The following is a 27,979-nucleotide window of genomic DNA, read 5'->3' as shown; positions in this document are numbered from 1 at the left end:
AAGCCCAAAACATAAAACTTTCTAAAGAAGTTATCACAAAAAAATAACTAAAGAATCACAAAATTAATAAGGGAAAAAAGGGGCAAAAACAATATCCCTGAAAAGACAACCCAAGGAAAACCAATTCGAATCAACAAACCAGTCCCAGAATCCAAGGAAAAGAGACAAACATCCAAAAAAACAGGAGAATCAAAAGAAAAAAACACTTCAGACCAACACCACCTTCAAACAGCACTCAATGACATCCTGAGGGAAGCCATCTCTTTTACCAGCAAATAAAGATGGGGGGGCGGTCCCTCAGGTGTGATGTCATGGTGGCCCCACCTCTTCGAGGGTTCCACTTGCAAAACACATGGAATGGCATTACAGGTAAAGATGCAATATAATACTAAATAATAAAGAAATCTAACAGAAATTACACGGAAACTTGAAAAGTAAACTGAACTAAAAAAATTTGTCATAACGGGGATTTTGTTATAATGGAATTGCAATAAAGATTGATGTCTTGGATAGAAAAAAAAGGTTTATTTTGAAAAAAAAATCCATGATTTTGGCCAGCACAGTTTTAACTATAACCAATTTCAACAAAAGGTCCTCAACTTGTTTCATTAATTGGTCAACTTAGAACATCAGTGGCAGGAGAGAGAAACCAAAATGTTCCGAAAGCCAGACATGGTCTGATTTTGCTCGGCAATACTTCAATCATCATTGTCACTATCACTTTCTTCACAAGCCTGAGAAACACTTGGCACATTTCACTGTAGACAAGCTCGCTGTCATTGGTGAACACAAAGCTGTTGAAGTTCAGGTGAGCATCCTTCAACACTGATGCCCACAGATCTGCAACTGTGAATTTAGGAAAATAGTCGAGTGGCGTAAACTCAAGGGAAGCTCAGCAGTCACAACTTTTGCTGAAGGACAAGCAAAAAATTAACCCCCACCGTCTAATCCATGTGCTGAGTGAGTTCAGGCCGTGCCTCAAGGAACCTGGACAAGAAGTACAGTGTATGACCTCAAAGTTTTGCCTAAAATGACTCTGTTGTAATGAATTTTGCAGATAAAATGGACTTCTCTAAAAACACTAGTTCTATAGGAAATTGGCCAGGACCAAAAATAAATTTGTTTAAATGGAATTCACTCCAATGGTATTTGTCCTGTCATTCAAAAATATCAAAAACAACAATAAAACACAAAAATATGCCCAAGTCCAGGCTGCAAAATAGCAGCTGCGGCTCTGCAGACAGATGCTTCTCCTATAAACACCCGTCAGTTCTCTGACTGATTCTGTGTCTGTTGAGGTCCTGCAAAATGGATGGGAGGTGTTGCACACTGAATTGAGCCAGGAAACTGGATTTAAAGCAAAGGTCTGTTGAGCAAATATACTCTGCCACCCATTGTGATGGTAAAAGCTGAAATTGGACCCCAAAGAGCAACTTTGCTTCCCTGTGAATCAGAATTGAAATTTAAATCTAAATCTTAAGCTGAGCTACCATGCTGAAAGCAAATTGAATGTAGAAGGTGGACAGCTTGCCCTCTGATCAGAGCACTTCAAACTTATTTTTTTGGCTGGCACCCTCGTCAGCTGCCATAGAGCATTCTGTATGCCAAAATATGTGTTAGCCATTTGCTGCATGACTCACTAAAATATGCTTGCTCAATAATATTTACAAAATTAAATAAAAACACAGATTAACTTTGCTTCATTACTTAAAATGTGTCTACAATCTGCTCAGTAACACACCGTAACAAGACAGCAGAACTGCTTCACTCCCGTGAGCGGAAGAGGGCACGCGACACCCCGGTATGTGCCATTATGTTATAATCCATATTCATTATTCATTTTCTGCATGTCTACCTGAACTCTTTAATATAACAGGTTATATCCAAATATGGGTTTTTGGGTCACAGAATTAATTTCTGACGCTGTGTTTTGTTTAAAATTAGTTTTCCAGTTGTTATGAATAATTTGCATCTTTAAATTGCACGGAAGCTCACCATTATTAGAGAATCTTCACATGCTTCTTAAACAGAATAAGTGAGTCAGAACTAGATAGAATCTACACTTTCATTTTTTTACTTTTGTTTTTCTTTCGGTCTTGTCATTTTATTTTGTCATCAAAACACAAGCTAGTTACACTTCCGAGGTTACAAAACCCTAACAGCCAAGCTAACAAGAAATTCACCAAACAAGAGGTTCTACAAATGCTTCTTATACACATTGAGGGAGACAGAATTCCTGATAAAGATGGGCAGCTAGTCCCACCTACATGAAAAGAGTCTGGTTGGAGATTTGATACCTTCACCAAGCAGCATTCATCAGCAGAAATGAGCAGTCAAAAAGGAGCAAAGGTTCTCCATATATTTAGGTGCTGATGCATGGACTATTCTGGACTTAATATGGGGCACAGGAAGCCAATGTAGTGACCAGAAAAGATAAGCAACGTGGCCTCTGTTTGAACACCAGATCTGCCAATGCACTTTGAATCATCTGCAGCATCTTGGTGACAAATGTTTGTGCTCCTGTCAGCAGAGAGTTACAGTAGTCCAGACGTAACAAAACCAAAGCCTGGACCAGGCATTTTGCTGTATACTTCATCAGATATGGTCTGATCTTATGGATATTGTATAAAATGAATCTGCAAGACCAGGAGACCATTACAACATAATCAGCGAAGACAGCTTTTTATCAAGCACCGCTCCATGGCTGGCATGTGTTAGTGATAACAAGCTGACCTGAACAGAGATGGGGTGCTGAACAGACAGAAAGGCTGAAATAACAAGAAGGTCCACTTTTGCCAGGTTTAGCTGAAGATGGTTCTCCTTCATCCAGGTTGCAATATCAGTTGGACAAGAAGAGATTCCAGCTGTTTAATGTGGTCCTTTGGAGGGAACCACAGGCAAAGCTGCACATCATCAGCAGAGCACGGATATGAGAAACCATGGGACTGGATGATAAGGCCTACTGAGAAGGTGTATAGGGAGAAGATGAGAAGACCCAGCACCCTTGGGGCACCCCTGTGCTTGCCTGGTGCACTCTTGATAGCCTTTAAGAATATATTACAGATTGTACAAGTCTAATAATACCGACTATCAGCTATGGACAACATGGGGCGACATCCATTCACCCCACTGAGGACTCCAATGGGCTTTGACATGCACTGCACCATCTAAAATGTAGTAACTGCCACCACTCTAGGCATCACTGGGTACCCCTGGTAGTTTATCAGAAAATGAACTATATTAAGTAATGTGTTTGTCATTAAACATAATATATAAAACAGTATAGACCACTATGCACAGATTTTACTTCAATGATTGTGAAGACCCTTTTACATGCACAACATATAATTCAACAAGCCCTCTGCTACTATAGTCCTAACAAATCTGTTTGTCTCAGCTCCTAGCTGACCGATTTCATTGAAATATGTACACACTCTTCATGAAAACTTGTGGAGACACTTCACTTTTCATTGAGATATCTCCAACTCTGCTGTACACATTTTTGAAATTTCAAAATCTATCAATAAAAAACATTGGCAAATTTACAATATAATCTGTCTTAAAATGTTGAAACATTCTGAGTGACTTCAACTACAAATTAGTTTGCTCCCTGAAATCAAATCAAGTAAATGACATGATATTTGTGTCCATAAAACTAAACAATAAAAGCAACTTCACTGATGTAGAAATCTATGAAAGATTGCACTTTATGAAACTGTGACTAAATGTGTATTCTGTATTTCCATTACACTCAAAACAACCTCCCGGCTGCATCATCTAAAGATTAGAATGATTCAATATTTCTCTGACACTAATTTATCGATCTGCTCTCTATCTGTGAAAGAAATTTCAACCACATAATTGTAAAATGGTATTAAAAATGTATTTTATGTACACTACTAGTGCGTGTAATTACATTCCGTTATCACTGTTATTTTTGAATAGGACTCAGTTACATTCCCTTGTTTGTTATTTTATTAGAGCACAGTTGTTCACAAGATAACTGTTTTTAATGATTTTGTTGGTTTGCCAAGAAATCTTAAAAGAAGACATGCCTACAGCATCCTCAACAAAACACACGCACTATACTTTACTTTTAGCTCTTACTGGATTAATAATTTCCCATGGTGGCCCTAAAGTTGAAATCTTTTTTTAGGTCAACAGACGCAGGCAGAGAAAGCAGTGCCAGGGTGCTACTGAAAGTGACAAGCCCTCTGTGTTGGCACCCTTCAATTTAGCACACTTAAAATGGCTTGTCAAACACCTAGCTAGAGGTCACTGGGTTGCCACGTTTCAGAATTTCTGTAGTGAACTGTCTAAAAAACTGCCGTCAGAGAATCCTCCAAGGAGTGGAGTGGGGGGGTGGTTGGGGTTGGTGTGTTATCTCAGTTGGATGTAAAATTCACAGGAGAGTATGCAGACAAACACGGATGGAGACGCGTTACAGAAACACATTGGAGCAAGCTGCCCCACACCTACACACCACACCACATCATACATACTCAGGGGCCCACAAATACACTTCAAAGAACAAAATATGCATGTGCAGTACATAATCGAATACTTGAAAACAGACCTTGAAAATGCACAAACATGAACATGACTCAATGAACCATGAGTGTTAAACACAGCCAGTAAGACAAAGACATACACACTCGTGTGTCACTGAAGGATCTAAAAACACGCAAACCACAGAGCATGTGCCCCTAGAAGCACAGAAAGGGGCGCAGGAGCATGAGCGCGCAGAGAGGTGGCCACACGCACGCGCGCACGCGCACACCGACGGGCGCAGCGCGCCCACACTGCCGCTCCTCGAAACAACTCTGACCTCATCAATCACTCTACAAGCGGCTGAAAATATATTTTGAAACACAAATTAAATTGCCGAGCAGAGAGCTGAAACTGCCTCTCCTTTAGTACCAAATATAGTGTTTCGATTTATATCAGCGGTCGGATTATCAAACCTGGCTGTTAGCCAATAATGAGGAAAAATGACGAAGGCGGAGCAAAGAAGCCCGTTTCGTTGTATTCTACAGATAATATGCCATGGTGCCAGACGAGCAAGGAATCACACATGTCCATTTTCAGGAACTTTAATCTAAATGAAATAACTGAACATGATTATTATGTTAAACATCCTGCTCCCCGTGACCCTGCAGTGAAATCAAAGTCTTGGGTCAGGGATTGACCATTACCTAGAAAACCATGTGGACCATGTGCATCAGATACAGGCAACAAACGGCCTGCCTAACCGCTTAAACACCTATAAATATGGTATGTTCAATCCAATGTGTTCTTATGAAACACACCAAGCCAGCAACTTCAAAAATTAATATTCATGTGTACAGTTATGTAAAAAAGTAAGTACACCCCATGAAATTGTTTTTCCTCTTTTAACATATGTTGACATATCAAAATTTGATCTTTATTTTAACAATATCTACACACAAAGGAAATAATATAACAGACATAATGCCACATTGATATTTTGAAGTCTATGTTATAATCTGTATAAACATAAATGTAAACTTTTTTCACATGTAAAAAGTAAGAACTCTCCTGCATTTATGATCACTTAGAATCAGGTGTGAATGATTAAAACATCATTAGAAAGATCTCATCTGAACGAGTCTTATTTAAACCTCAGTGATGAACTTGAGTTTAAACCCATCAAGAGCTCCACTTGTGGGGGGATTACTGTCCACTCCCAGCTAGGCATAAGAGAAAATGGAGGGTCTTTATGAAATAAAAGATTTATTTCACAAAAAAGCTCCAAACATGAAGGCGATCCAAATAAAATACATTCCAAAACAGATTCGCCAAGCAAGGCCAAGAAAGAAAGCAGAAAGTTAAAATGAAAGAGATGCACTGAATTCACAGTAAAGAAAGAGAAAACTCACAACTCCTAAGAACATTCAAAATGAACTGTGGGAGACCCTCAGGATTTATAGGTTGGAGAACAGTTCTTGGTGGTAGCTCCACCTCCTGAAGGGCCACCCACAAACCATAAGGAATATAACACTGCAGCTTACGTACGTAAACAAAATAAAAAAAAAAGAATAATTCACATCATCAACATAAATCAAAAATGAAAAAAAAAAAATAGAAATAAAACCTGAATCTGAACTCCATCCAGGAGAAGAACCCTAGTCGAGCCATGACAAATGTCAATAAAGTCTCATCACTCAGTAGCAGATTTGAGATGAACCGCCAGGGAACAGCAGTGAAACCCTCACATTTACAGGGCTGATGGGCAGGTGGTCCCACCACTTGGGGTACAACCCACAAAACACAAGGCAAATAACAAATGCTTAGAGAAAATACAAGGAACAATGCAAATTATTAACTAAAGTAACATTAACACAAATAAAGAACTCAAAAAGTAACACAAAAGACATGAAACAAAGAGCTGAACCCCAGCCAGTGTAGGAGCCCTAGCTGAAACACAACACTGAGTCATGTAGCTTGGCTTGTTCTGTGTTGTTGAAGTATTTGTTATCACCCTTCCTAAATCAAAAAACTCTCTGAGGCCATCAGAATGAAGATTATAGACACTTACAAGTCTTGGAAGGGATTTAAAAAAAAAACTCCAAACAACTGGAAATCATCCATTCCACCACCCCAAAGATCATCTACAACTGGAGAAGACTTGTCCCAGCAAGGCAGTCCCAGGAAACTCTCCCCGAGAGCAGAATGCAAAATGCCTAAAGAAGCCTCTCAGAAACACAGAATTTCATCACAGGACCTCCAGGTACATGAATCTAATTTTAGAAAGAGCTGCACAAATTACAACTACATGGGAGATGTGCCAGAAGGAAACCTTATCTGTCCAGAAAGAACATCAAGGAAAAATGAACATCTGCCTGAGAATACCTACTGTAGGCAAAGACCAGGACTTCTGGAACAACGTACTCTGGACAGACAAGGCAGATAGGATTATTTAGCTAGTGTCAGAAGGTGAAAACCAAGACAGTACTTAACAGGAAGAACCTGATAGCAATTGTAAAGTATTGTGGTGGAAAAAGATCTAGTTTGGAGCTACTTTGCTGCATCAGGGTCTGGGCAGCTCACCATCTTAGAATCCATTAGGAATTTATCATTGGACCAGAAGGAGCTTGAGGATAATGTGAAACCATTAGATCAACCAAAAGTTGAACTTGCAACATGACAACTACCCTAAACATATTATGAAATATGCCAAGAAATGACTGAAATGCAATGTAGGATTCTAAAATGGCAAGGTTAAAGCCGGGGTCTGAATCCTTTAGAGATACAGTGGTGGTGGTGGTGGTTAGTGGGGGTCTGTGCTGTGGACACAAGACACCCTAAAAACATCACACAGCCGAAGGAATTCTGCATGGAGGAGTGGGAAGAACTGCCAGTTGATGTCAGAGTCTACTAGTTACAAAAACGCCTACTTGAGGGGGCAATACCTATTACAACCAAGGGGGGAGCTAATTTTTCCATTGATGAAAATGGCATACCAGTTTATTTTTGGTGAATAAATTTGTTGGTGAATTTTCATTGTTTTCTTCAATTACTTTACCTTTATCTAAAAATGAAGATCAAGTCTTGATACTTCCACATGTTAAAAAAAGAAAAAAAAAAACCATATACTTATGTATACTTACTTTTTCACATGACCATAACAACATAGATGTCAATTTTATATGCACGTTTTGGGTCCACACTTTAATATACAGTATATTTTAGAATACTATAGAGAAATAGACAGTTACGTATAGACAGATAGATAGATAGATAGATAGATAGATAGATAGATAGATAGATAGATAGATAGATAGCTTAATCATCCGTTATCTTAGCGTGTTTTTACATTAAAGGGAGATCTGAACGATATTATCAGTGACTACAGCAGCATTAAATAGCATTCACTATCAGATGATATTTCACATAATATGCAAGACTGTACGGTATGCAAACACGGGTGAACAGATTCTCATGAACAAGGAGATATCTTTTAATAACATGAAAGTGCAATCCAGTCTGAGATGTGAACGCATAATTATGGTGACAAGATATCAGCTTTCCATGAATCTTTGTCCACTACATGATCGCGCATTGCTGTTGCCTATATCGACAGCACCAGACAAAAGACAGGAAACGATCATCATTCCGGGGCGAATCTATCAGGACATACTTTAACGCGATATAAAGCCAGTTTAGAGGAGCGTATCATCTTAAAATACGGGGATTTAGGATGGGGAAACAAACTGAAGTATCTGCAAGTAAACGTGAGGACTTCCCTCAGACAGTGAACGGGTGTCGTGTGGTGGAAGGCATGGGGTATGAGATATCTGCACGGACTGTCGGTCACTGGCCTTTAAGTCACAAGGCTGCTGGTTGAGATTCCGAATCTGCTTCTAAGAGTGACCGTGATCGGGTTACTCAACCCGCCTGTACTTTAAATGAAGAAAAACAAAATGTTAACAAACCCTGATAAACAGGTCATCCTGCATAAAAAGCGTTAGACAAATATACAGTACACTAATAACCCTAATATTATGCAAGCTCGGATTAAACTGAAATGGATGCTTCCGTCAAGATGTTGTCATCGAAACTCTGCTCTGAGCAAGAAAAAAAAAAAAAGAAAAAAAAGATCCGCCCATGGACAAACTGACACACACGCGAGAAAAGGCAAACAAAGCCCCTTTAAGCCCGAAGCCCCCACCCCGTCATGTTGTCCTTTCAATTCAAAATCTCCATTCGATTCGCCTGGCAAATCTAGAGCCGTGCTGGCGATGCCCGCTTTGTCAAAAGCCGTGGAAAATGTTCGATGCTGATATGTGTCACCTACATCATATTAATGTAAATTAGTTGAAATAAAGTTTAAAAGATTAAGCAGTTCCAGAAATAACTTATTATTTCAGACTCTGGACGGATCGCAATTTTGTAATGTACACATTTTCGTCAACCTTAAACCGTCCATTTACTGGAACCGTGAATGATGAATCTGAAACATCCATTTATTCTGAGGATCCATGAATAAATAAATGAAAGAGCCATCCAGATAGATAGAGAGAGAGAGACAGATCGACATGATGGGCACTATATCATAATAAAACAGTCAGACAAATAGACATGAAAGGTAATAATAAAACAGACAGCCACATAGATATGAAAGGCACTATATGATAGATAGCGGACACAATGATTGTATATATTTACTATGTAGCTACTTGTAGTTCACCAGATGTACGTCCTGTAATTGGTTTGCAATAGCACACGATCTGGTTTGTGTCCCTATACTTTCTTTACAAAGACTAACATTTATTGATGTATACGGAAAACTACTTAATTTCTGATTTATAGGAGTCAGATATAAGGCACGATGGGTTGCCATGAAACGGACCAAGCTGAGAATGCTGCTGCAGGTTAAACATGTACTCACTCACCGTCCTAGAAATACATTGCCATGAAATACATATTCCTTCGTTATAGTTCATTTTAATGCGACGTGTTTCCACCCATTTACTGATTTCCCAAACGATTTCTTTAGCCAAAGCTGTTTACAAATAAAAGCACATTCTCTCATATTTTAGAATTAGGCCGCGGCAAGTTAAAATGACTCGTTACAGCCATCCATGAAGTCAGTTGTGAAGAATGAAGCTTCGCTGTTGTGGTTTACAGCTCAGCACTGAGCCACGCCACACAATAAAATTCGACTTAATTTCTTAAGAGCCCATATCTCAATATCCATTCTATTATGCCGAATTAATGTTCTATGTCAGCCCCGATCCTAGAGTGTGCCATTCTGAATCTGCTTTATCGGACAGGGCGCCTTTACTCTAATTGGATTTGAATACATTTACGTGGGAAAGCAAATCAAAGTTGCTCCTTAGCACTTTTCATTCAAATCTCGGGCGAGGTCCAGGCAGATCGACTTCCTGACTGACATCTGTGAAATAGAGCAGTTTAACTTTTGTCCTAACACTAGCTTGGAGAACGGGAATAACACTGAATACCGAAACTCACATGTGAAATAGACCGCCCAAATCATCTAGGAAAAAATATACAGGCAGCTGCTTCAGTTATTCACGTCAAACATAAAGTAGACTGTGCCGTGCTACAGGAGATCCACAAGTTCTTCGTCTTAAGAATAGCAAATACAATAATCATAGAAAACGAGAAGGAATTTGTCACACTGTTAGTAAAACTACAACACCTCTGGGCAAAAACAAGCAAGTTTTCGTTTGAATAATCCGCCCCCCTTTTTGCTGAAAACTAAAACCTATCGTGAATAAACTGCAGACACAAGGAAAGCCTCCGCGTTCTATTACAGATTCGATCATGAGCTCAGTGTAGCATGACTGGGGGAACCTGAAGTGACTTCGGTCCAGTCTTTAACGTTTCATCTGTCTTTTAATATTATCGATCTTATATATACGTATCGGCCCCACTTCCAATTTCAACATTGAGTACCGACACGTTTTCTTAGCTAACCAGCGAGTACCTCTTCAGGAATCTTCAATGGGACTCAACCGATCCCTCCAAAACCCACCAACCTCACCCCAAATATCCTGCAATTCGATCGAAGTTACTGTATCACCATAAACAGAGTACCGTACCATATATATATATATATATATATATATATATATATATATATATATATATATATATATATTCTCGTGATACTCTCAGTATACGAAATGACAACGTTTGCCATCCCAAGCAGAACAAATCATCTTTGTTTCCTACTCCTGCTTCACCGCCTATCACTTTTCTGTGCCCACTTAAACACTGCACTAAGTAGCAATGACCACACGGATAAACTCAGCCCTGTCCGAAAAGCCAGCAACGCAGAAAGCAGCCTCGCACGGGTGCCAATCCATCCAAATGGCTCTGGAGGCTTTTTAGAAAACCTCTGCACAAAACGCATACCAAAAGGGGCTCTGGCCCTATGGACATATTTTGTTACACGCTGCCCTCAACCTCTTATTCCTTGTGATAATTAACAATATATTCATGCACTTTAGCACAGTGTCTGCGCATCCAGATTGCCCAAACTGTAAAATAACGGAATGAAACGGTAGAAGTTTCGCCCTATACTCCGGTAGGCGTGTCCGACACGTTCAGTCTCTTCCACACAGAGGCTGTCATTCCAAAAGTAGCCAATCAGAACGGCGGTTTGGGATTACAGGCCAAGTAAAATATGAATGACAACATTCAAGATTGAAGAACTTCAAAGACACATTTGCACTTTGCGTTTCGTAAAAAGCTTGTCGGTTGATTAAAATCCTAGATGCGGCGGCAATTCACTTCATGTGGGTCCTTCTGTAATGCTATTTCTACTGCTTAACTAGTTCGACTTTACAGTGCGTCTTTTTAAAAGCGTCTTAGCAAGCCGTACTTTTTGAAAGGCTTCTATTAAATCCGATAATTACACCCAGCACACGACGTATAGGCATTTTCCATCAATTCAAAATACGCCAAGACCTGCATATAAAATACGTGTGCAACTGTGTTTTTAAATCATTTATCTGAGTTAATTTAAAATTTCTGACGGAACTGGGGCAGTTGGGCAACTTTATACCAGTAATGCAATGTCTGTGGTGTATTAATTGAATAATTTGCAAAATCTCAAACTGTTCATTTCGAAAACGTTTTTTAAAGACTAAGATGGTAAATATAAAAAGTATAACATTAAGACGTACAATTATTTAGAAAGAGTAGTACTGCAAACCCAAGAGTGGACGTGGCAAGTAGAATCAAACAAATATTGCAGGGGATCATGAAATAACGGACCACCAGTGACACTTTGTGCTGGTACATCCTGTCCCGATCCGGAGATGGGGTTGGGTACTGACAGCTGGTCATCCCCCTTGAAAAACTGGATCCTACAGTGTTCCCAGGAGAAAAAAAACGAGTAAAAGAAAAGATGAAAACGCAGCAGTAGCAACAGCACACTGTAAAATCACCAGCCGCTCTCGGCGCGTCAGTATAATTCTTTTGAAAACAGAGAACCCATGAAGCTTGTCCCGGTCTCCGAGCAACACATTTCCTTCAATCATAGCATCCAGAGGAGGTTAGGCAGCCACGAACGACCCCAAAAAAATTCCATGAATATTGCTATTCAGAATATCCCAGTCCAAAATCCAATGGGCATCCAAGGCTGAGAAAGCATTATCCACCATTCAAGGTGGTGGGCGACATGTGCCCATAACTCAATTCTTTCTTGTAGAACTAGTCCAGATTTTTTCGTTATTTTGGGGTCATTAAAAGAAAAGAAAAACCTTCGATAATAATAAAATATTTCTTCCTATATCCAAATCAAGCAATGACAGATATCATGGGCCATAAGAAAAACTGCACCCTCTCCCGAAACATGAGGGTGAATGATGTCGATAAAGAGGCCCACCAATGGCAGTGGGGCAGTTGAGCTTTAAGAAATTAAGGGACGGACAAAGACACATTTACAGATTTATTGTGTTGTTTCACTTTTTATATCAGCTTCAACGCAAAAGCTCATATTCACGATGTTCTTGCTTGTAAATCCCCTCCAGCCAAAAATAAAGGAGCTGTATATTACCAGTGCAAGAGTAATTACAGGAGCTACAGGACCCAGCTGCTCCATAAACCGAAAGCCATATGGTTTCTTCTTCTTCTTTCAACGTATAAGGATAAATCTGCTCACTTCTTTATTAGTTTTCTCATCCAATTATCCTTGGGGGAGTCCAGTCGAAAGGAGGTCATCGGCACCCGAGCGCTACATTCAAGTCTGAGCAGATTTCGTTGGCCAGTATCATGAGGACAAGAAGAACATCATCGCCTCCACGGGACCCTCTCCCATAAGAAGACTCAACGCAACCCGATAAAGAAGCTCCGCAGACAGCCTTCCTCAGCATGCTGCCCGGATTTCAGTTTTCAGAATCTGTCAGCTTGACAAGGCATCCGCAGGGGAAAGTTGAATGGTATTTTTCTTATTTATGCAATCTCTTCATTTTCTGACCAAAGACCAGGGTTGTGCACAAGCGATATATGCGTTCTTTATATCCCTCTTCAATTCAGGTGCCCCCCTCTTAACTTCTGCTCTGCTCCGCGTAACCGCGAACGCTCGTCGCCCCAACTTCGGATGCAATGTCTCCAGTGTGGGCGCTATACTAAACGCCAGGCAGCAAGTGGCCGGCTTCGAGCATTAGAGACTCCTACTCCGTACAGTGGGATAAGAGGGGCAATGCAATCCAGTTGGTGGACACCCTCAGCGCCACTAAGCTCTCTGCCCGAAAACAAAAGGCTGTGGCAACGTGCGTCCAGAGCCGAGCCCTCCCTGTGTCTCCCGGCGGCTCAGAGAAGGGGCGCGAGCGAGAGTGCGAGCGAGTGAGCGAGAGAGAGAGAGAGCGCGCGCACGGGGAGGTGTTTGAGGGGCTGGGGGTGGTGGGGGAGGGGGCGAGCAAGGCGAGAGAATGAGGGAGAGACGGAGACACTGAAAAGAAAAAAGCTTTTGGGAATTTCTCCTCCACTGTGTCCATTGGGAGAAATCGACACAGAAATACAAAAAGGAGATGCCACAAAGACAATTCCCTGATCTTTTCTAGCGGAGATCCAATCTTTCCACTAATCCCTACGACAGGTGTTTATTCTCAATGCGAAACTTGGGCGCTTTTGCATTAAAACGACAGATGTGACCGGCACATTAGCAGTTTAACCATTATTAGTAGACACGACTTAGACTAACACTGAGACCTAACAGGAACAGCTTTGTCACAACATACAATTTTTTACTGCATATAAACTTTAACTTATTAAAAAACCTACATACGTTGTTTATTTTTAGCCAAAGCCAAAACATTACTAATGGAAGGAGAAATAAAATACCAAAATGTGTGTAAGTGTGGTAGTCAACAGAACAGCTGACTTAGCAAGGTAGCTGGCTAGAAATATATTGATATATTATTTTTTTTTAAAATGCATTTGTTATAACCTAAAAAGAAAAATAAAAGGAAAGCAAACATCACATATAATCAATAATGACAACAATTTACATTTAGGAAAAATACTTGACACTCATAGTGGTCCTAAAATGGTATTTTGCTGGGCTGTGTGGTTCCCTGTAGAACCTTTGCGTGACAAAGAAACATTTTATTCTGGGAAGGGTTCTTTGGGCTTTGAACAGGTTCCTAATATAGGGACAAAACATAAGTCTTTTAACATCTACTTAGGGTACCTTTGCAGGATATAACCAATCAAATAAACCATAAACTTAGCTTGTATTATTATATGCAGCAAGAATTATTTTAAAATTGGGAATGCATAAGTATTAGACAAATCTGTTATCTATTCATGGCTATTTATAGAACCTGTTCTAGATCTACATGAAAGTTGTTTTTTTTTTTTAAACTTTCATACAGTTCTTTTGGGAAATAAAATTGTTTCCCCAATGGTATTTGCTTTGAATAAGCACTTTGGCATCTTTATTTTTAAGAATATAGATAGATAGATAGATAGATAGATAGATAGATAGATATGCACTATATAATAGGCAGACAGATAGGCACTATATAATAGACAGACAGATAGACACTATATAATAGATAGATAGATAATGAAAGGCACTATATAATATATAGATAGATAGATAAATAGATATGCACTATATGATTGATAGATAGATAGATAATGAAAGGCACTATATAATATATAGATAGATAATGAAAGGCACTATATAATAGATAGATAGATAGATAGATAGATAGATAGATAGATAGATAGATAGATAGATAGATAGGGCCAGATTAAAGCAATGCCCCCACTGCTACCTTTTTAAAAATGCAGACATTAGTCTCTGTTTTAACCTTTTATCCACACCACCGCAGTGTTTTTAACCCCTAAAAATGGAGTCTTTTGAATATGCTCTCCAGATCCATATACTTCTGAAAATGCTGACTCAATGTTTCAGTGTGGAGAGAAAGAGATATGAAAACGCAGACTTTAATTGTGCATTGATTGGTCTGTGCTTATTACATGGCCCTTCCCTGACTGGATCCTGCTCATTAAAAGATCTCATTCACTGATAGGTCACCCTTTACGATAACAAAGCATACACAGAGGTGCTGCTTTCAATGGTGTTTGTTGAGTCGCAAACCTGTATACGTCTAAATTGCGTTTTGTACAGTCTGAATACTGCATACATGCATAAAACACATGTTGCTATAGTTCTAAGGTAAATCGTCAGCAGCATTATCATCCCTTTAAGGAGGAAAGGCATTATATGATAGATAGATGATAAACAATTTCATTAGAAGATAAAAATAAAGGCACTACATGATAGGCTAGACAGTATAGACATTATATAATAGCTAGATTGTAAAGGCACTATATAATAGAGAGCAGACACAATAACTGTATATCTTGAGTATATAGCTACTGGTAGTTACCAGATGATTGGTCCAGATGTACCTGCAGTAATTGACCTGCACCAGCACACAATCTGTTGTGAGTCCCTGTTTTTGAATGACTAATATTTACTGATGTATGTGGAGTGTTACTTCTGATCATTTCTAATTCAATATTGGTATGTTTTCTCTTTACAGTTAGTTTTTGGTGTAGCCATTAAGTATCCTGAAGAAAAAAAAAAGCATTACAAAGAAAGTGGGAACATTAAGTACCTATACTTGAACTTGGATAAAATGTAAACAATTTTCTACCCACTATTAATATGATGATGTCATTGAGAGATTAAGTTCTTAATAATCTAATGTTGTCATTTACTCTACAGGAGACCAAACTGTTGGTCTGTTCTGACCCAAACATGATCCAGACATCTAAAATCCAGCACAGTATTTATTATCACGTGGTCATATGGCTTGCAAGGTTTATGCATATTTGATTTTCAGTATATTGTTGTATTCACTCTCTGTATTTGTTTTCATTGTCTTATTTGTACAGTACAGTACTACTGTCACTAGTCTGTGTGGAACATGCAATTAAGAATTTCATTGTACCGTGTGCACATGACTATGAACTAGAACTAATGTACTAGGTCAGAGCACATTTTGTTAAATAGTAATAGCTAAAGCACTGGACTTTAAACCACACAGCTGGCAATTAGATTGCAGCACAAACTCACTGTGGGACCTTAAGCAAGTCACTTAAACGGTGTCCAAATTGTTAAAAATACAAACAAGTGTGTTGCGCCCTTATCTTGTAAGTTAAATTATATAAAAGTGCCAGTGAAATGCAGAATAATAATAATAACAATAGTGATGATAATGCTATTTCTTCTACTACTAATGCTACATGTTTAAATGATAGAGAACACAGAAGGGGCTTCCAGACAAATCTGGGTTGATTTCTTCTGCTCTTGTCCTATTAAATAAAGAATGGTGAATCTAGATAGATGCAATAACTCTGGTCTCCTTCTACCATACCACAGAGACTTTGACCATCTAACATCCCGGCTATAGACATATTGGCCTCTAGCAGATAGTGTGGTGGTTTTAGCACTGCCCTGGTGTTCCTTCCTATCTTACCACAAAGCCACTACTGAAGTCAAGGAAGACCCTTCTAACCATAAGGACTACTAAGCCTTCACCTCTGTTATTCTTGAACCCCTGTGTCCTCATCACTTTATATATTAAGCAATAAGACAACCGCCAGCTGGCGTCCATGCCCCTGCTTGGGCATAATGTCGTGTGTTGTCCACAAGATGATGGGAATGCCTGATGAACAAAGGCAGGTGGCTGGCATAAGTTAATAAACCATGCGGGCTACGTCTGTGCATTTAGGCTTCACATCGTCTAGCTTTCACAACAGGGTGAAATGGCTGACAAAGAAAGGCAACAAGAAGCACAAAGGAAGAGGGATATAAGGACTAGAAGGTCCAGTGGAAAAAAGCAACAAGATGTACAGTATATATAAAAGAGGGATATAAGGCATGTCTGGTTAACAGAAGTTTACAAATACATGACACTTTAGATAAAGAAGGACTTACCATTGCACCAATAACCTCGTGTTTTGTTATTCCAATATCATGATAAAGAACAAGACACTCACAATTATTATCAGACTGTTTTCTCCCTTGCTAGTGTAAAGCAAAACTCCAGAAAGTTCTTACTGCAGATTGGCAGTTCAGTGAGTATACTGCATGTCGTGTGGAAAGAAAGCCCTTAACATGATCCACTAGTGGGTCCCCCCCAAACTCCTTATTCTAGAGCAGTGATTCTTCAGGTCAGTCCAGTGGGCCCACTGTGGCTGCAGGTTTTTGTCCCAACCCTTTGCTGCTTTTTACTGGACTGGTAATTTCAGTTTCTGTTTTTAGTGTCAATCCAGAGCTGACAAAAATGGGTTTGCAAAAAGTTTTATTTGGTTGTATTAAGCATGTATATATGTTACATATTGGGAATAATTCCATTTTTCTGTATATTTTTTAAAAACTTTCATTGCCATTATCATTAAGATTTTCAGTCTGCTTATTTAAGATGTCATTCCCCCAATGGCACAGAAGTGGATCTGGCACTGAGGTAGCTACAGTCTTTCAGTATTCATTTGCCCCCATGTCTAATAATTTCATTGTTAACTGTCATTATTAGGCTACAATTAAGGAGGCAAACTGCATAGTAAAACATGCAAATTAATAGGAAAAAGAACAAAGAGAATTAAATATTTAAAGCCATGGCAGTAGTAGTAGAGTGTTGTACAATGTTAGCCATTATGGCTGCAATGAGAATTCGAGCAAAATGACACCTTTTATTGGCTAACTGAACAGATTACAACATGCAAGCTTTTGAGGCAGCCAAGGCCACTTCTTCAGGCAATATTGCAATCAGTTCAGTTAGCCAATAAAAGGTGTCATTTTGCTCGACTTCTCATTAAAGCTATGGCAAAAATACAAATATTTCTGTATGAAAGTTAATTTCACAGTGCTGTGGTTGTCTGAATGCCAAATAAGATCAGAAAAAAAAATTAAATTAAATTAAATAAAAAAAAAAAATGACCAGCTGATTTCACAATGAGATCAATTTAAAGTGAAATGACAATGATTATGAAGCAGGCAAGAACACAAACCTGTTGCTATAGTGGATGCCCAGGTCCGAGCTAGAGAAGCACAACTCTGGAACACCCCACATGTGGACACTTTCAACAGCCATTCTAAGAAGATGTCATCTCCTGATCTGAAGTGTGTCCCCATCTTTCAGGCCAGGTACTGGAAGTCACCCTGTCTTGGTTCGATCTTTCTCTTTATCTTTCTCTCTCTCTCTGTTTCTTCCTCATCCTAACCACAAAACCATCCCTTGTTTTAGAACATAAGAACAATTTGTACGTGAACAGGCCATTTAACTCAACAATTTTGTCTGTTCTATAAAATAAGAATTAAGTCGAGATTTGAAGGTCTCCAAAGTCTTAATCTCTACCACACTACCTGATAATTTATTCCATGTGTCCATGTGTCTGTGGTTCTTTGTGAACCATTTCTACCATTTATGTGAAATCAGTCCTTAACAAGTTTCCAGCAGTGTCCACATGATCCCCAGAAACACACACAACTGAGTCAAGGGATGATATATCTATATATAGATTTACTGTATACTCTATATATCGTAGACAATCCATCATTCTCAGAATGGTTGGATACCATTTAGGCAGTGGGTGCAAGGCCAAGGAACAAAGCTCAAGTGGAGTGCTAATGTAACCTCTGTACGTTACTAGTTGATAATCATGTGTCTTGAGTAGCTGTGACTGGCAACATTTTGATCCATCTTAGTTTCTGATTTTTTACATGAACATTTTTAGTGATAAAGTTAACACTGCTGACTTTGCTGTGCAAACTTAAAATCAAATGATATTTTAATTAAGGAAGATTAAAATATTAAAATGCATGTATCCAGTATAGGCTAATTTTGATTTGAGGGAAACAAAAACTAAGCTATGAGGTGGGCCAGTGAGGGGCCCAATACTGGTACAGCCACTGAATTAAACTTTATTATTAATGTGATTCAAAAATTTCATATTCTGTTGTTATACAACATTACATCACTGTGAATTTAATTTTACTTTTTCGACACAGATCAACAGAAAAAGAGTCCTTAAGGCCAAAGAGAAAACAGATGTGTACAAAGTGATCTAAATTAAGTGCAAAAATGTTATTTTCTAACTTGTTTAATCCAGATCAGCATCTCAGGGGGCTGGAGCCTATCCCAGCTAGTATAGGGTGCAAGGCAGGAACAGACTCTGGACAGGGCGCCAGTCAATTGCAGAGAACACACACACCCCAAACGCACACTATGGCCGATTTTGAATCACCAATCCACCTAATCTGCAGGTCTTTGGACTTGCCACCCAGAGGAAACTGACACAGAAAAGGGAAAAACATGTAAACGCCATGCAGGATGAACTCAGGTCATGAACGCTGGTCTGCTTACTGTGAAGCAGCAGCGCTACCACTGTCTCACTATGCCACCCAAGTACAAATATAAAATACCAAATAATTGATTAAATAATTATTCACCCTCTTTATTTCAATGTTTAGTAGATGCTCCCATGACAGCCATCAGTCTGTGTGCGCACTTACCTCTGTCTTTACACATCTGCACACTGCTATTTGTCCCCTCTCTTCCTCTTTGCAAAACTGCTCAAGCTCTGACAGGTGTTATGGGAATCATGAGTGAATAGCTTTTTTATAAGTCCAGTCACAAATTTTCAGTTTTATGGTGCTCTGGACTCTAACTCAGCCTTTTCAGGACATTCCCATTGTTGTTTTTTAAACTATTCCTGTGTAGCTTTGGCTTTGTTGTTTTGCTGGAATATAAATCTTCTCCTAAGGTTCAGATTTCTTGCAGACTGCATCAGGTTTTTCCTCCAGGATTTCCCTGTAATCTGCAGCATTACTTTTTATCCTCTACCCTAACAAGCCTTCCAGGGCCTGCTGCAGAGAAACATCCTCTCAGCCCGAAGCTACCCACACCATGCTTGACTGAGTGAATAGTGCATTTTTGATAATATGCAGTGTTCAAAATTGCATTTAGTCTGATGGGCAGAATGCTCAATTTTGGTCAAGCCACCACAGAATTTTATTTTTCAGCTGACATTAGAGTCTCCCGTGTGCATTCTGATAAACCCTTGGCAAGATGTCATGTGCCTTTTTTTTTTTTAAACAGTGGCTTTCTCTTTGCCATGCTCGCATACACATGTGACTAGTGAAGCACCAGCGTACAGTTGTTGCCTGCACAGTCTCTCCAATTTCTGACACTAGAACTTATAAGTCCTTCAGAGGTCTCTTGGTGGCATCCTTTAATTGTCGTCTTCTTGCGTAATCACTCAGTTTTTGTTGACGGCCTGCTCATTTCAGATTTTCAGCTCTGTCATACTCTTTACATTTCTTAATGACTAATTTGAATGGATCTTCAGTGACTTGTTTATTTTCTCCTGTCCATCCTCTGAATTGTGCTTTTCAATTCCCTTTCCATGGAGTTGCTTGGAGTTTTTTTTTGTCTTCACTCTGTACATTAGGCCACCATACTGACTCTACACAAGTTGTCCCTTCCAGATCAGGTCCATTTATACCACAATCACTTGAAACACCAAATAAGTGATCTCCATTAAACTAATTCAGTGACTTGTAAAACCAGTTGGCTGCACCATTGATGATATATGGTGTGTTATAATAAAGGAAGAGAATGCTTTTGTGATCAATGATTTTTAGTTTCATAATTAACTGTCTGCAGTGGGCTGGCACCCTGCCCGGGGTTTTTTCCTGCCTTGCACCCTGTGCTGGCTGGGATTGCCTCTAGAAGACACCCGTGACCCTGTGTCAGGATATAGCGGGTTGGATAATGGATGGATGGGTAGTTAATTATCAGCCACCCATCCCTCCTCCAACAGCAACCCTGGTCTGGATTAACCAGGCTAGAAAATGACGTGACATTTGTAATTAATGTATTCCACTAATTGGGTTTCACTTTAACATTAAAGAGTCTCTTTGTCGGTGTCAAAACAGTCAAATTATGGTAAATCCCCTGCAATTCAGCATTCTATAACAAAAAAAATGTGAAAACTTCCAAGGGGGTGAATACTTTTTGGGGGCACTGTATAATCATAAGATTGCATGTGAAACAAATATGATTAAAATACAACATCTTACTGAAATTCCAGGTTGAAAAATATAAGGTCATTATTGTCACATGTGCAGAGAAATTCCATCCATCCATCATCTAACCTGCTATATCCCAACTACAGGGTCACGAGGGTCTGCTGGAGCCAATCCCAGCCAACACAGGGCGCAAGGCAGGAAACAAACCCCAGGCAAGGTGCCAGCCCACCGCAACAGAGAAATTCTTACTTGCATATTCTAATCAACGTGCAACACAGTTATTTTAAAATGTGAGTGGTGACAATACAAGTAGTAACAAGAAATTAAAATTGACAAAAACTAAGAGGAGCTGGAAAAGGCCCTGATATGTAAAACAAGCAGCGCACTTGGCAGTACCTCAACACTGACAGTAAATGTTGGCGTAAGCCCCCATGTGTCACATTCTTATCAAAGCGTGTACTTATTCATGTACTCACAAACACTCCCTCCTTCCCAAGTGTTCACTCGCACACACAGGGCTCTCTTTGTTTTCCAAATCCTATTGAGAAAATCACTTTATTAACATAGTTCACATTTGCTGCTTGTATCTACAGCCTTTTCTTCCACTCTGCTTCATGTGTCCTGTTGTGACATCCATCACGGAAATGAAATGGACTTCTGCTGCGACTCAGATGAGGTTTCAGCAATCTGCCTCCTGTCTTACAATAATAAGAAGGACGAGCGCTACTTCAGGCTATTGGAAGAGACACAACTCAGCCCAATAAGCATCTAAACAATGACATAAACGATGAGCTGTAACATTTGCAGAAATTAAAAATCTATTGCGGAGACACATTCACAGATGTCTACGAACTCTCAGCCCCACTGCCAACATGGCACGGTGCTCTGCTCTTTATTTAATGAATTATCTACTAAATTAGAGATAAGTGCAGATGAGACACAGAGTGAACAAAAGCTGGAAAGATAAGAGTCTTCCTCACTTCAAAGCCTTTTCATGCAGTGCATTGTGAACTGGAGAAAGTAACTAAATCAAGGGCACTATTGTGAAGACATAAAAACTAAGGACAGATTTAGAGGAGCACCGCTTGATAGCTCGCTGTCAGGGTCTGCCCTATAGGCTCCATTATTATTATTATTGTATATCAACTATATAGTGGAAATTATTCATCTTTGCTGCATCAGCAGTTTAAAGGAAAAGATGCATTCAGCAGGTTTTTCTAGTTTATATATATCAAACTGAATATGATGACTTTTCTCCAATAAAGGCTCGTTCAGGGGTTCTGATAAGAGAACTTGACACGTTTAAGTGAACATCTGACTTGATTTGTGGCTTTGCTTTAATGTTTAAATCAAGCCCTATTGTAAAGGGAGCCAGCTGCGCTTATTCATTATTTTACTGTCTCTGGAGTGCATGTGGCTAGACAGAACCTAAAATGTACAAATTGAGCCAGGTTTGCAGCATAAAGCTAAGGAAAGGGTCAAGAATGTTCCAAATAGGCCTATACTGGCTAAAGGTGATAGGGGTGGAAAGGGACCCCTGAATATGCAGAGCAGAGCTAGATATAGGGACTGGGAGGTCACTCAATCTATTAAAAATGGGGTTATATTGACTGGAAAGAAGTATGAACATTTACCTTGAAGAGCTACAAACAGGGACAGGGAGACCCCCGTATGATGCTCAAGTAGGGTTGTCTTGAGTAAAAAGGGAAAATCTAGCTGGGAGAATGTAAAGCCAAGGACAGTATCATACTCTAGAAGAAAAAAAAGGGAAAAGGAGGTTCCCAAATCTATACTGTAAGCTCTCAATAATCACAATAACGCCATCACTGGGGAAAAGTGTGCAAACCAGCAGATGAACTGTCAATGCCTATCCCTAAAAAAGTTTGCTTAAAGGGTTCACGATCCAGATGGAAGGTCATAGATCCCCCTTTTGGAGACAAAAAATTAAAGCACAGCTAAAGGCATTGTTCTATTCATGCATCAGTTTTTAAACTGAACCAGTCCCAAAGTGTTTGTGAAAAAATTAAATCTAAATTGTATATTAATGAAGGAGATGAAGGGTGCAAAGAGACTTTAGGATTCATGGGAATGTTAAGAGTAGAAGTATGAACCGATAGGGTAGCCCTAAATTATCTCAACAATTTAAAAACTCTTGAAGAGTAATCATTTTGAAAGAGACTCTTAACGCACTGTGAATATTTCAGTCTGAGTGCACACTGTAAAACGCTTCAGTAATTTATCTATTATATATCAGGATCATGTAGCTTTGTAGACGTAAACATTTAGCTTTATATACATAGCAATCTCTAAAAAAATCTTCTTTCCATCTCCAGCTCTGAAGGACCGCAGGCAGATGACAAATGACCACGCCCCCATAACCTCTCAAGCCCCGCCCCTTCTGGCCTTGTAGCCATATTAATGGGAGCCCAACATCTTGACCTGGGATGAGAGAGTGATACAGCAGGATAATCTCAAGCTTAATTTTGTAACCTTGATCGCTAACAGTAGTAACTGATACTTTTGTTTGTAATGTCATTATTTGTTTTTTTGTTGAAGTTAAATGGGGATTAGCAGGTTGGCACCCCACAATTCTGAACCTATGTCCACCCAGTGCTTTCACTCTATGTCTCTGCTATATGCTATTTGGTAAAAGCACTGTTAATGTTTGTTATGTGTCATCTATTGAAATGATATATGCAATGCATTTCATTACTAAAAATGTCACAGTCTCTTGTACAGGGAATCTGCAAGGAAATCTAGTGCCGCTATGTGAGCTCCTCTGGGGCACCTGTAAGGCTTTATGTGCAAGTGCTGGCTGGGTAAGCCAAAAGTACTTATAAAGGCTTGCCCGGTAAGGCTTCCAGATCCAGGCTTAAAAAGCCCCATGTATTCCATCTGTGGGGGGCTTGGGGTTTGGAGGAAGCTAGTGCTAATGGCTTGATAGGTAAAGAGGCTAGAAGTGAACTAAGCAAGGGGCAACTAAGAAGGCCAGAAGGGTTTTCAAACCCTTTGTTCTTATTGAGTATTTGCTTTGATTGTTCACCTGCTTTCTTAATAAAAAATATGTTCCTTTCTTTCTTCTTGTCAGAAAGAAGCTTAGGTTCGGGGACAATGCATGAATGTCATCTATAGGTAAGTTTGGAGGGTGATCCACTGGCACATATGTGTGACTCTCTCTAAATCCTAGTGGTAGGCTGACTTACAAGAAATATATATATATATATATATATATATATATATATATATATATATATATATATATATATATATATATATATATATATATATACACATATACACTCACCTAAAGGATTATTAGGAACACCTGTTCAATTTCTCATTAATGCAATTATCTAATCAACCAATCACATGGCAGTTGCTTCAATGCATTTAGGGGTGTGGTCCTGGTCAAGACAATCTCCTGAACTCCAAACTGAATGTCAGAATGGGAAAGAAAGGTGATTTAAGCAGTTTTGAGCGTGGCATGGTTGTTGGTGTCAGACGGGCCAGTCTGAGTATTTCATAATCTGCTCAGTTACTGGGATTTTCACGCACAACCATTTCTAGGGTTTACAAAGAATGGTGTGAAAAGGGAAAAACATCCAGTATGCGGCAGTCCTGTGGGCGAAAATGCCTTGTTGATGCTAGAGGTCAGAGGAGAATGAATGGGCCGACTGATTCAAGCTGATAGAAGAGCAACTTTGACTGAAATAACCACTCGTTACAACCGAGGTATGCAGCAAAGCATTTGTGAAGCCACAACACGCACAACCTTGAGGCGGATGGACTACAACAGCAGAAGACCCCACCGGGTACCACTCATTTCCACTACAAATAGGAAAAAGAGGCTGCAATTTGCACGAGCTCACCAAAATTGGACAGTTGAAGACTGGAAAAATGTTGCCTGGTCTGATGAGTCTCGATTTCTGTTGAGACATTCAAATGGTAGAGTCAGAATTTGGCGTAAACAGAATGAGAACATGGATCCATCATGCCTTGTTACCACTGTGCAGGCTGGTGGTGGTGGTGTAATGGTGTGGGGGGTGTTTTCTTGGCACACTTTAGGCCCCTTAGTGCCAATTGGGCATCGTTTAAATGCCACGGGCTACCTGAGCATTGTTTCTGACCATGTCCATCCCTTCATGACCCCCATGTACCCATCCTCTGATGGCTACTTCCAACAGGATAATGCACGATGTCACAAAGCTCGAATCATTTCAAATTGGTTTCTTGAACATGACAATGAGTTCACTGTACTAAAATGGCCCCCACAGTCACCAGATCTCAACCCAATAGAGCATCTTTGGGATGTGGTGGAACGGGAGCTTCGTGCCCTGGATGTGCATCCCACAAATCTCCATCAACTGCAAGATGCTATCCTATCAATATGGGCCAACATTTCTAAAGAATGCGTTCTGCACCTTGTTGAATCAATGCCACGTAGAATTAAGGCAGTTCTGAAGGCGAAAGGGGGTCAAACACTGTATTAGTATGGTGTTCCTAATAATCCTTTAGGTGAGTGTACATATATATACATACACATACACACTGTATGTGCTGCTAACAGTTTAAAGGTAACGCAATTCAGGTTGCACAATGGAGCCCAGGTGGGTGTCACATTGGGTCCAATGTATTTTAGAATGCCTATAAAAGCTCTACATACGGCAGGGGGCATGTCATTACTAAAGTTGACCATTTCCCTCCAGAAGGCCCAAGGCTGTGTCCCAGTTGTGGATAGTCTGTGAACAGATTCTGCAGGTACTTTAAAAAGTAACACGTAGGCGAGATCACACTTTAAGGCCCCACACGGATCTTTTTACACTATGACTTTGTGTTTATGTTATTTATTTATTTTTTTTTAACTAATGCAGGTGGTACAGCATTTGTCAGTTTAAAAAAAATCAGAGTGGAATGTGAGGACATGTGTAAAATTCATTACATTGACGTACAGTACTATATCCCACCCAAAAATCCAGCTTGGAGACATAGGGGAGCATATATGAGGGATTAGGTAATTGCTTGTCTCACTGAAATGAGCATTAGTAGCCCTACAAACCACAGCTGTTGTCCAAGCAATTACCCGTCTTGCCTAAGAAAATAGTCCTGTGAGGAATGACAAATTTTGAGAGATGTTTTTCAGTTAGATGAACTACGGTCTTTTATAGGGTCTGCTTTTCCACTTAAAGTAAAGAATCATTGCTTTCATTAAGCACTTTTGGATTTCATGAACAATAACAATAACTCACAATATTGCATCTCCTGTCAGTGAGGCTTTAAGCCTGCAACAATAGGCCTTGTTTGTTTACTGTGGTAAAGTGGAAAATTGTTTTAAGGAGAAGACGTTACTGTATCCGTTTAATCCTTCTTCTCTAGAATAACATCATTGTACTTTACACAAAATTCTGGCATCCAAAGTCATCCGGTTTTGTCTAACATAATACATGAGAGTCTCTGTACTGTACTGTCAGTGGCCTCATATTCAGCACAGCAACATGATTAACCCATAGTGTATGCCTTCAGTTCAGGTGGTGGGTTCATGGCCGACACATTAGGTTTGTGCCTCTGTACTATAATTCTTCCATTCACAGAGAACCTAGAATCTTGCAACTCTGCATAAATTCTTAATACACAAGCCACTCCTCAACACATACCCCCGGTCTCCAGGCGGTGTTGTCACACCCTTTTCTGTTCTTGCTATGTTCAAATAGCACGATTGCACCTTAAATAGAGCACCAGCATCTCTGTACTGCATTTCCTTTTTTCAATTAGTTATGATTTTTCACACCATAACAGATGGATGGCACTCTGTACTGTACTTCCTCCATTCAGGTAGCAGCTTTACACCTTATGTTTGACACAAATATATTGTACCTGTGATCTTCTTACTCGACAGAAATAGCACCTCACTTCCGTCAAAGGACACTACAAGTGACCCCATTATATGTTCTTCTATTCACACAGCTGCAGCTCCATGCCTATAAAAGGCACTGGCGCCTTGAATTGAGGTATTCATTGAATACCTGGCACCTACCCACTGGTGACTATGCCCTCCCCAATTATGGGCACTGGCTTTGTGCCTTCAAAAACAGACATTTGACAACAGGTTTTTGTATTGGTCTCGTAATCAAATAGCCATTTGACATGAATATATGGCCCTCCCTGACATTTTTGGGGATCTACTCTGTATTGTGGACCCGTCCCTCTGGATCAGTGTAGAAAGAGATATGAAGATGGACTGCACCTCTGGCACTTAGAGATAGATTCTTTCACCATAAGCCCAAAATCAACTTACTGGTTGCAATGTCTGTGTTCATAGGATATAAAAGAAGGAAGGCAGGTGACAGGCCTGGCAGGGCTGTTTGCCAAAATATATTCAGACACAGATAAGAAAAAAATGAATTAGTTTATTTATTGAGTTTCCAACAAGCCCTTTCCTTTCTTTTAATTTGAGCTCACAAGAAGGAAGTCTGCATTGTTTATATCACAGCTCTAGATTAATAATAAAAAAAAATACACATTGCCAGACCAGACGTCCTCAGGTTGGGACCTCAGCATGCTGACCCTGCACTGCATGTAGTGAACTGCCCAAGCAGAATCCTCTAATAAACAAATAAACAGCAATCTTCCAGCTGCCAGTATCAAGCCGACCCCACCAGAAACACAACATTGCTATTTTTATCTCCTTTTAATTAGCAGGCTCAAAGGAGATATTTTCACGCTCGCTGGCATGCAGGTTGGAAACAGAGAGCAAAATTAGTGAGGACATATAAAAGTGAATGCAAAACACAAAAACCCACTTGGAAGCCTATGCACATCCCACGATTCACCGGCAGCTCCTGCTAATGGAGACAATTCTTGCATTACATTTCAAACACATGCCATTACATTTATTAAAATCCTTCTGAGAACACAATTATAGAGTGAACATTT

At 39.6% G+C, this 27,979-nt stretch overlaps 1 protein-coding gene across 11 annotated transcripts in view; it reads right to left on the bottom strand.

Annotated features, from left to right (window-relative positions):
* agrn (agrin) overlaps positions 1–27,979 on the bottom strand; it is a 501,409-nt gene that overhangs the window by 256,312 nt on the left and 217,118 nt on the right. For 2 of the 11 annotated variants that reach the window (XM_039755579.1, XM_039755578.1), the window contains exon 1: positions 11,679–13,284. The exons of 8 other annotated variants lie outside the window; for them this stretch is intronic. In XM_039755579.1, the coding sequence (XP_039611513.1) occupies positions 11,679–11,841 (163 nt within the window). In that variant the 5' untranslated portion in view covers positions 11,842–13,284. Of the gene's footprint in view, positions 1–11,678; positions 13,286–27,979 lie in introns of those variants that run through there. One more of the 11 variants, XM_039755576.1, reaches the window with a different exon arrangement.

The sequence above is a fragment of the Polypterus senegalus genome, chromosome 6 (genome assembly GCF_016835505.1).
Source record: "Polypterus senegalus isolate Bchr_013 chromosome 6, ASM1683550v1, whole genome shotgun sequence".
NCBI lineage: Eukaryota > Metazoa > Chordata > Cladistia > Polypteriformes > Polypteridae > Polypterus > Polypterus senegalus.
This window is presented reverse-complemented; position numbering and strand designations above follow the sequence as displayed.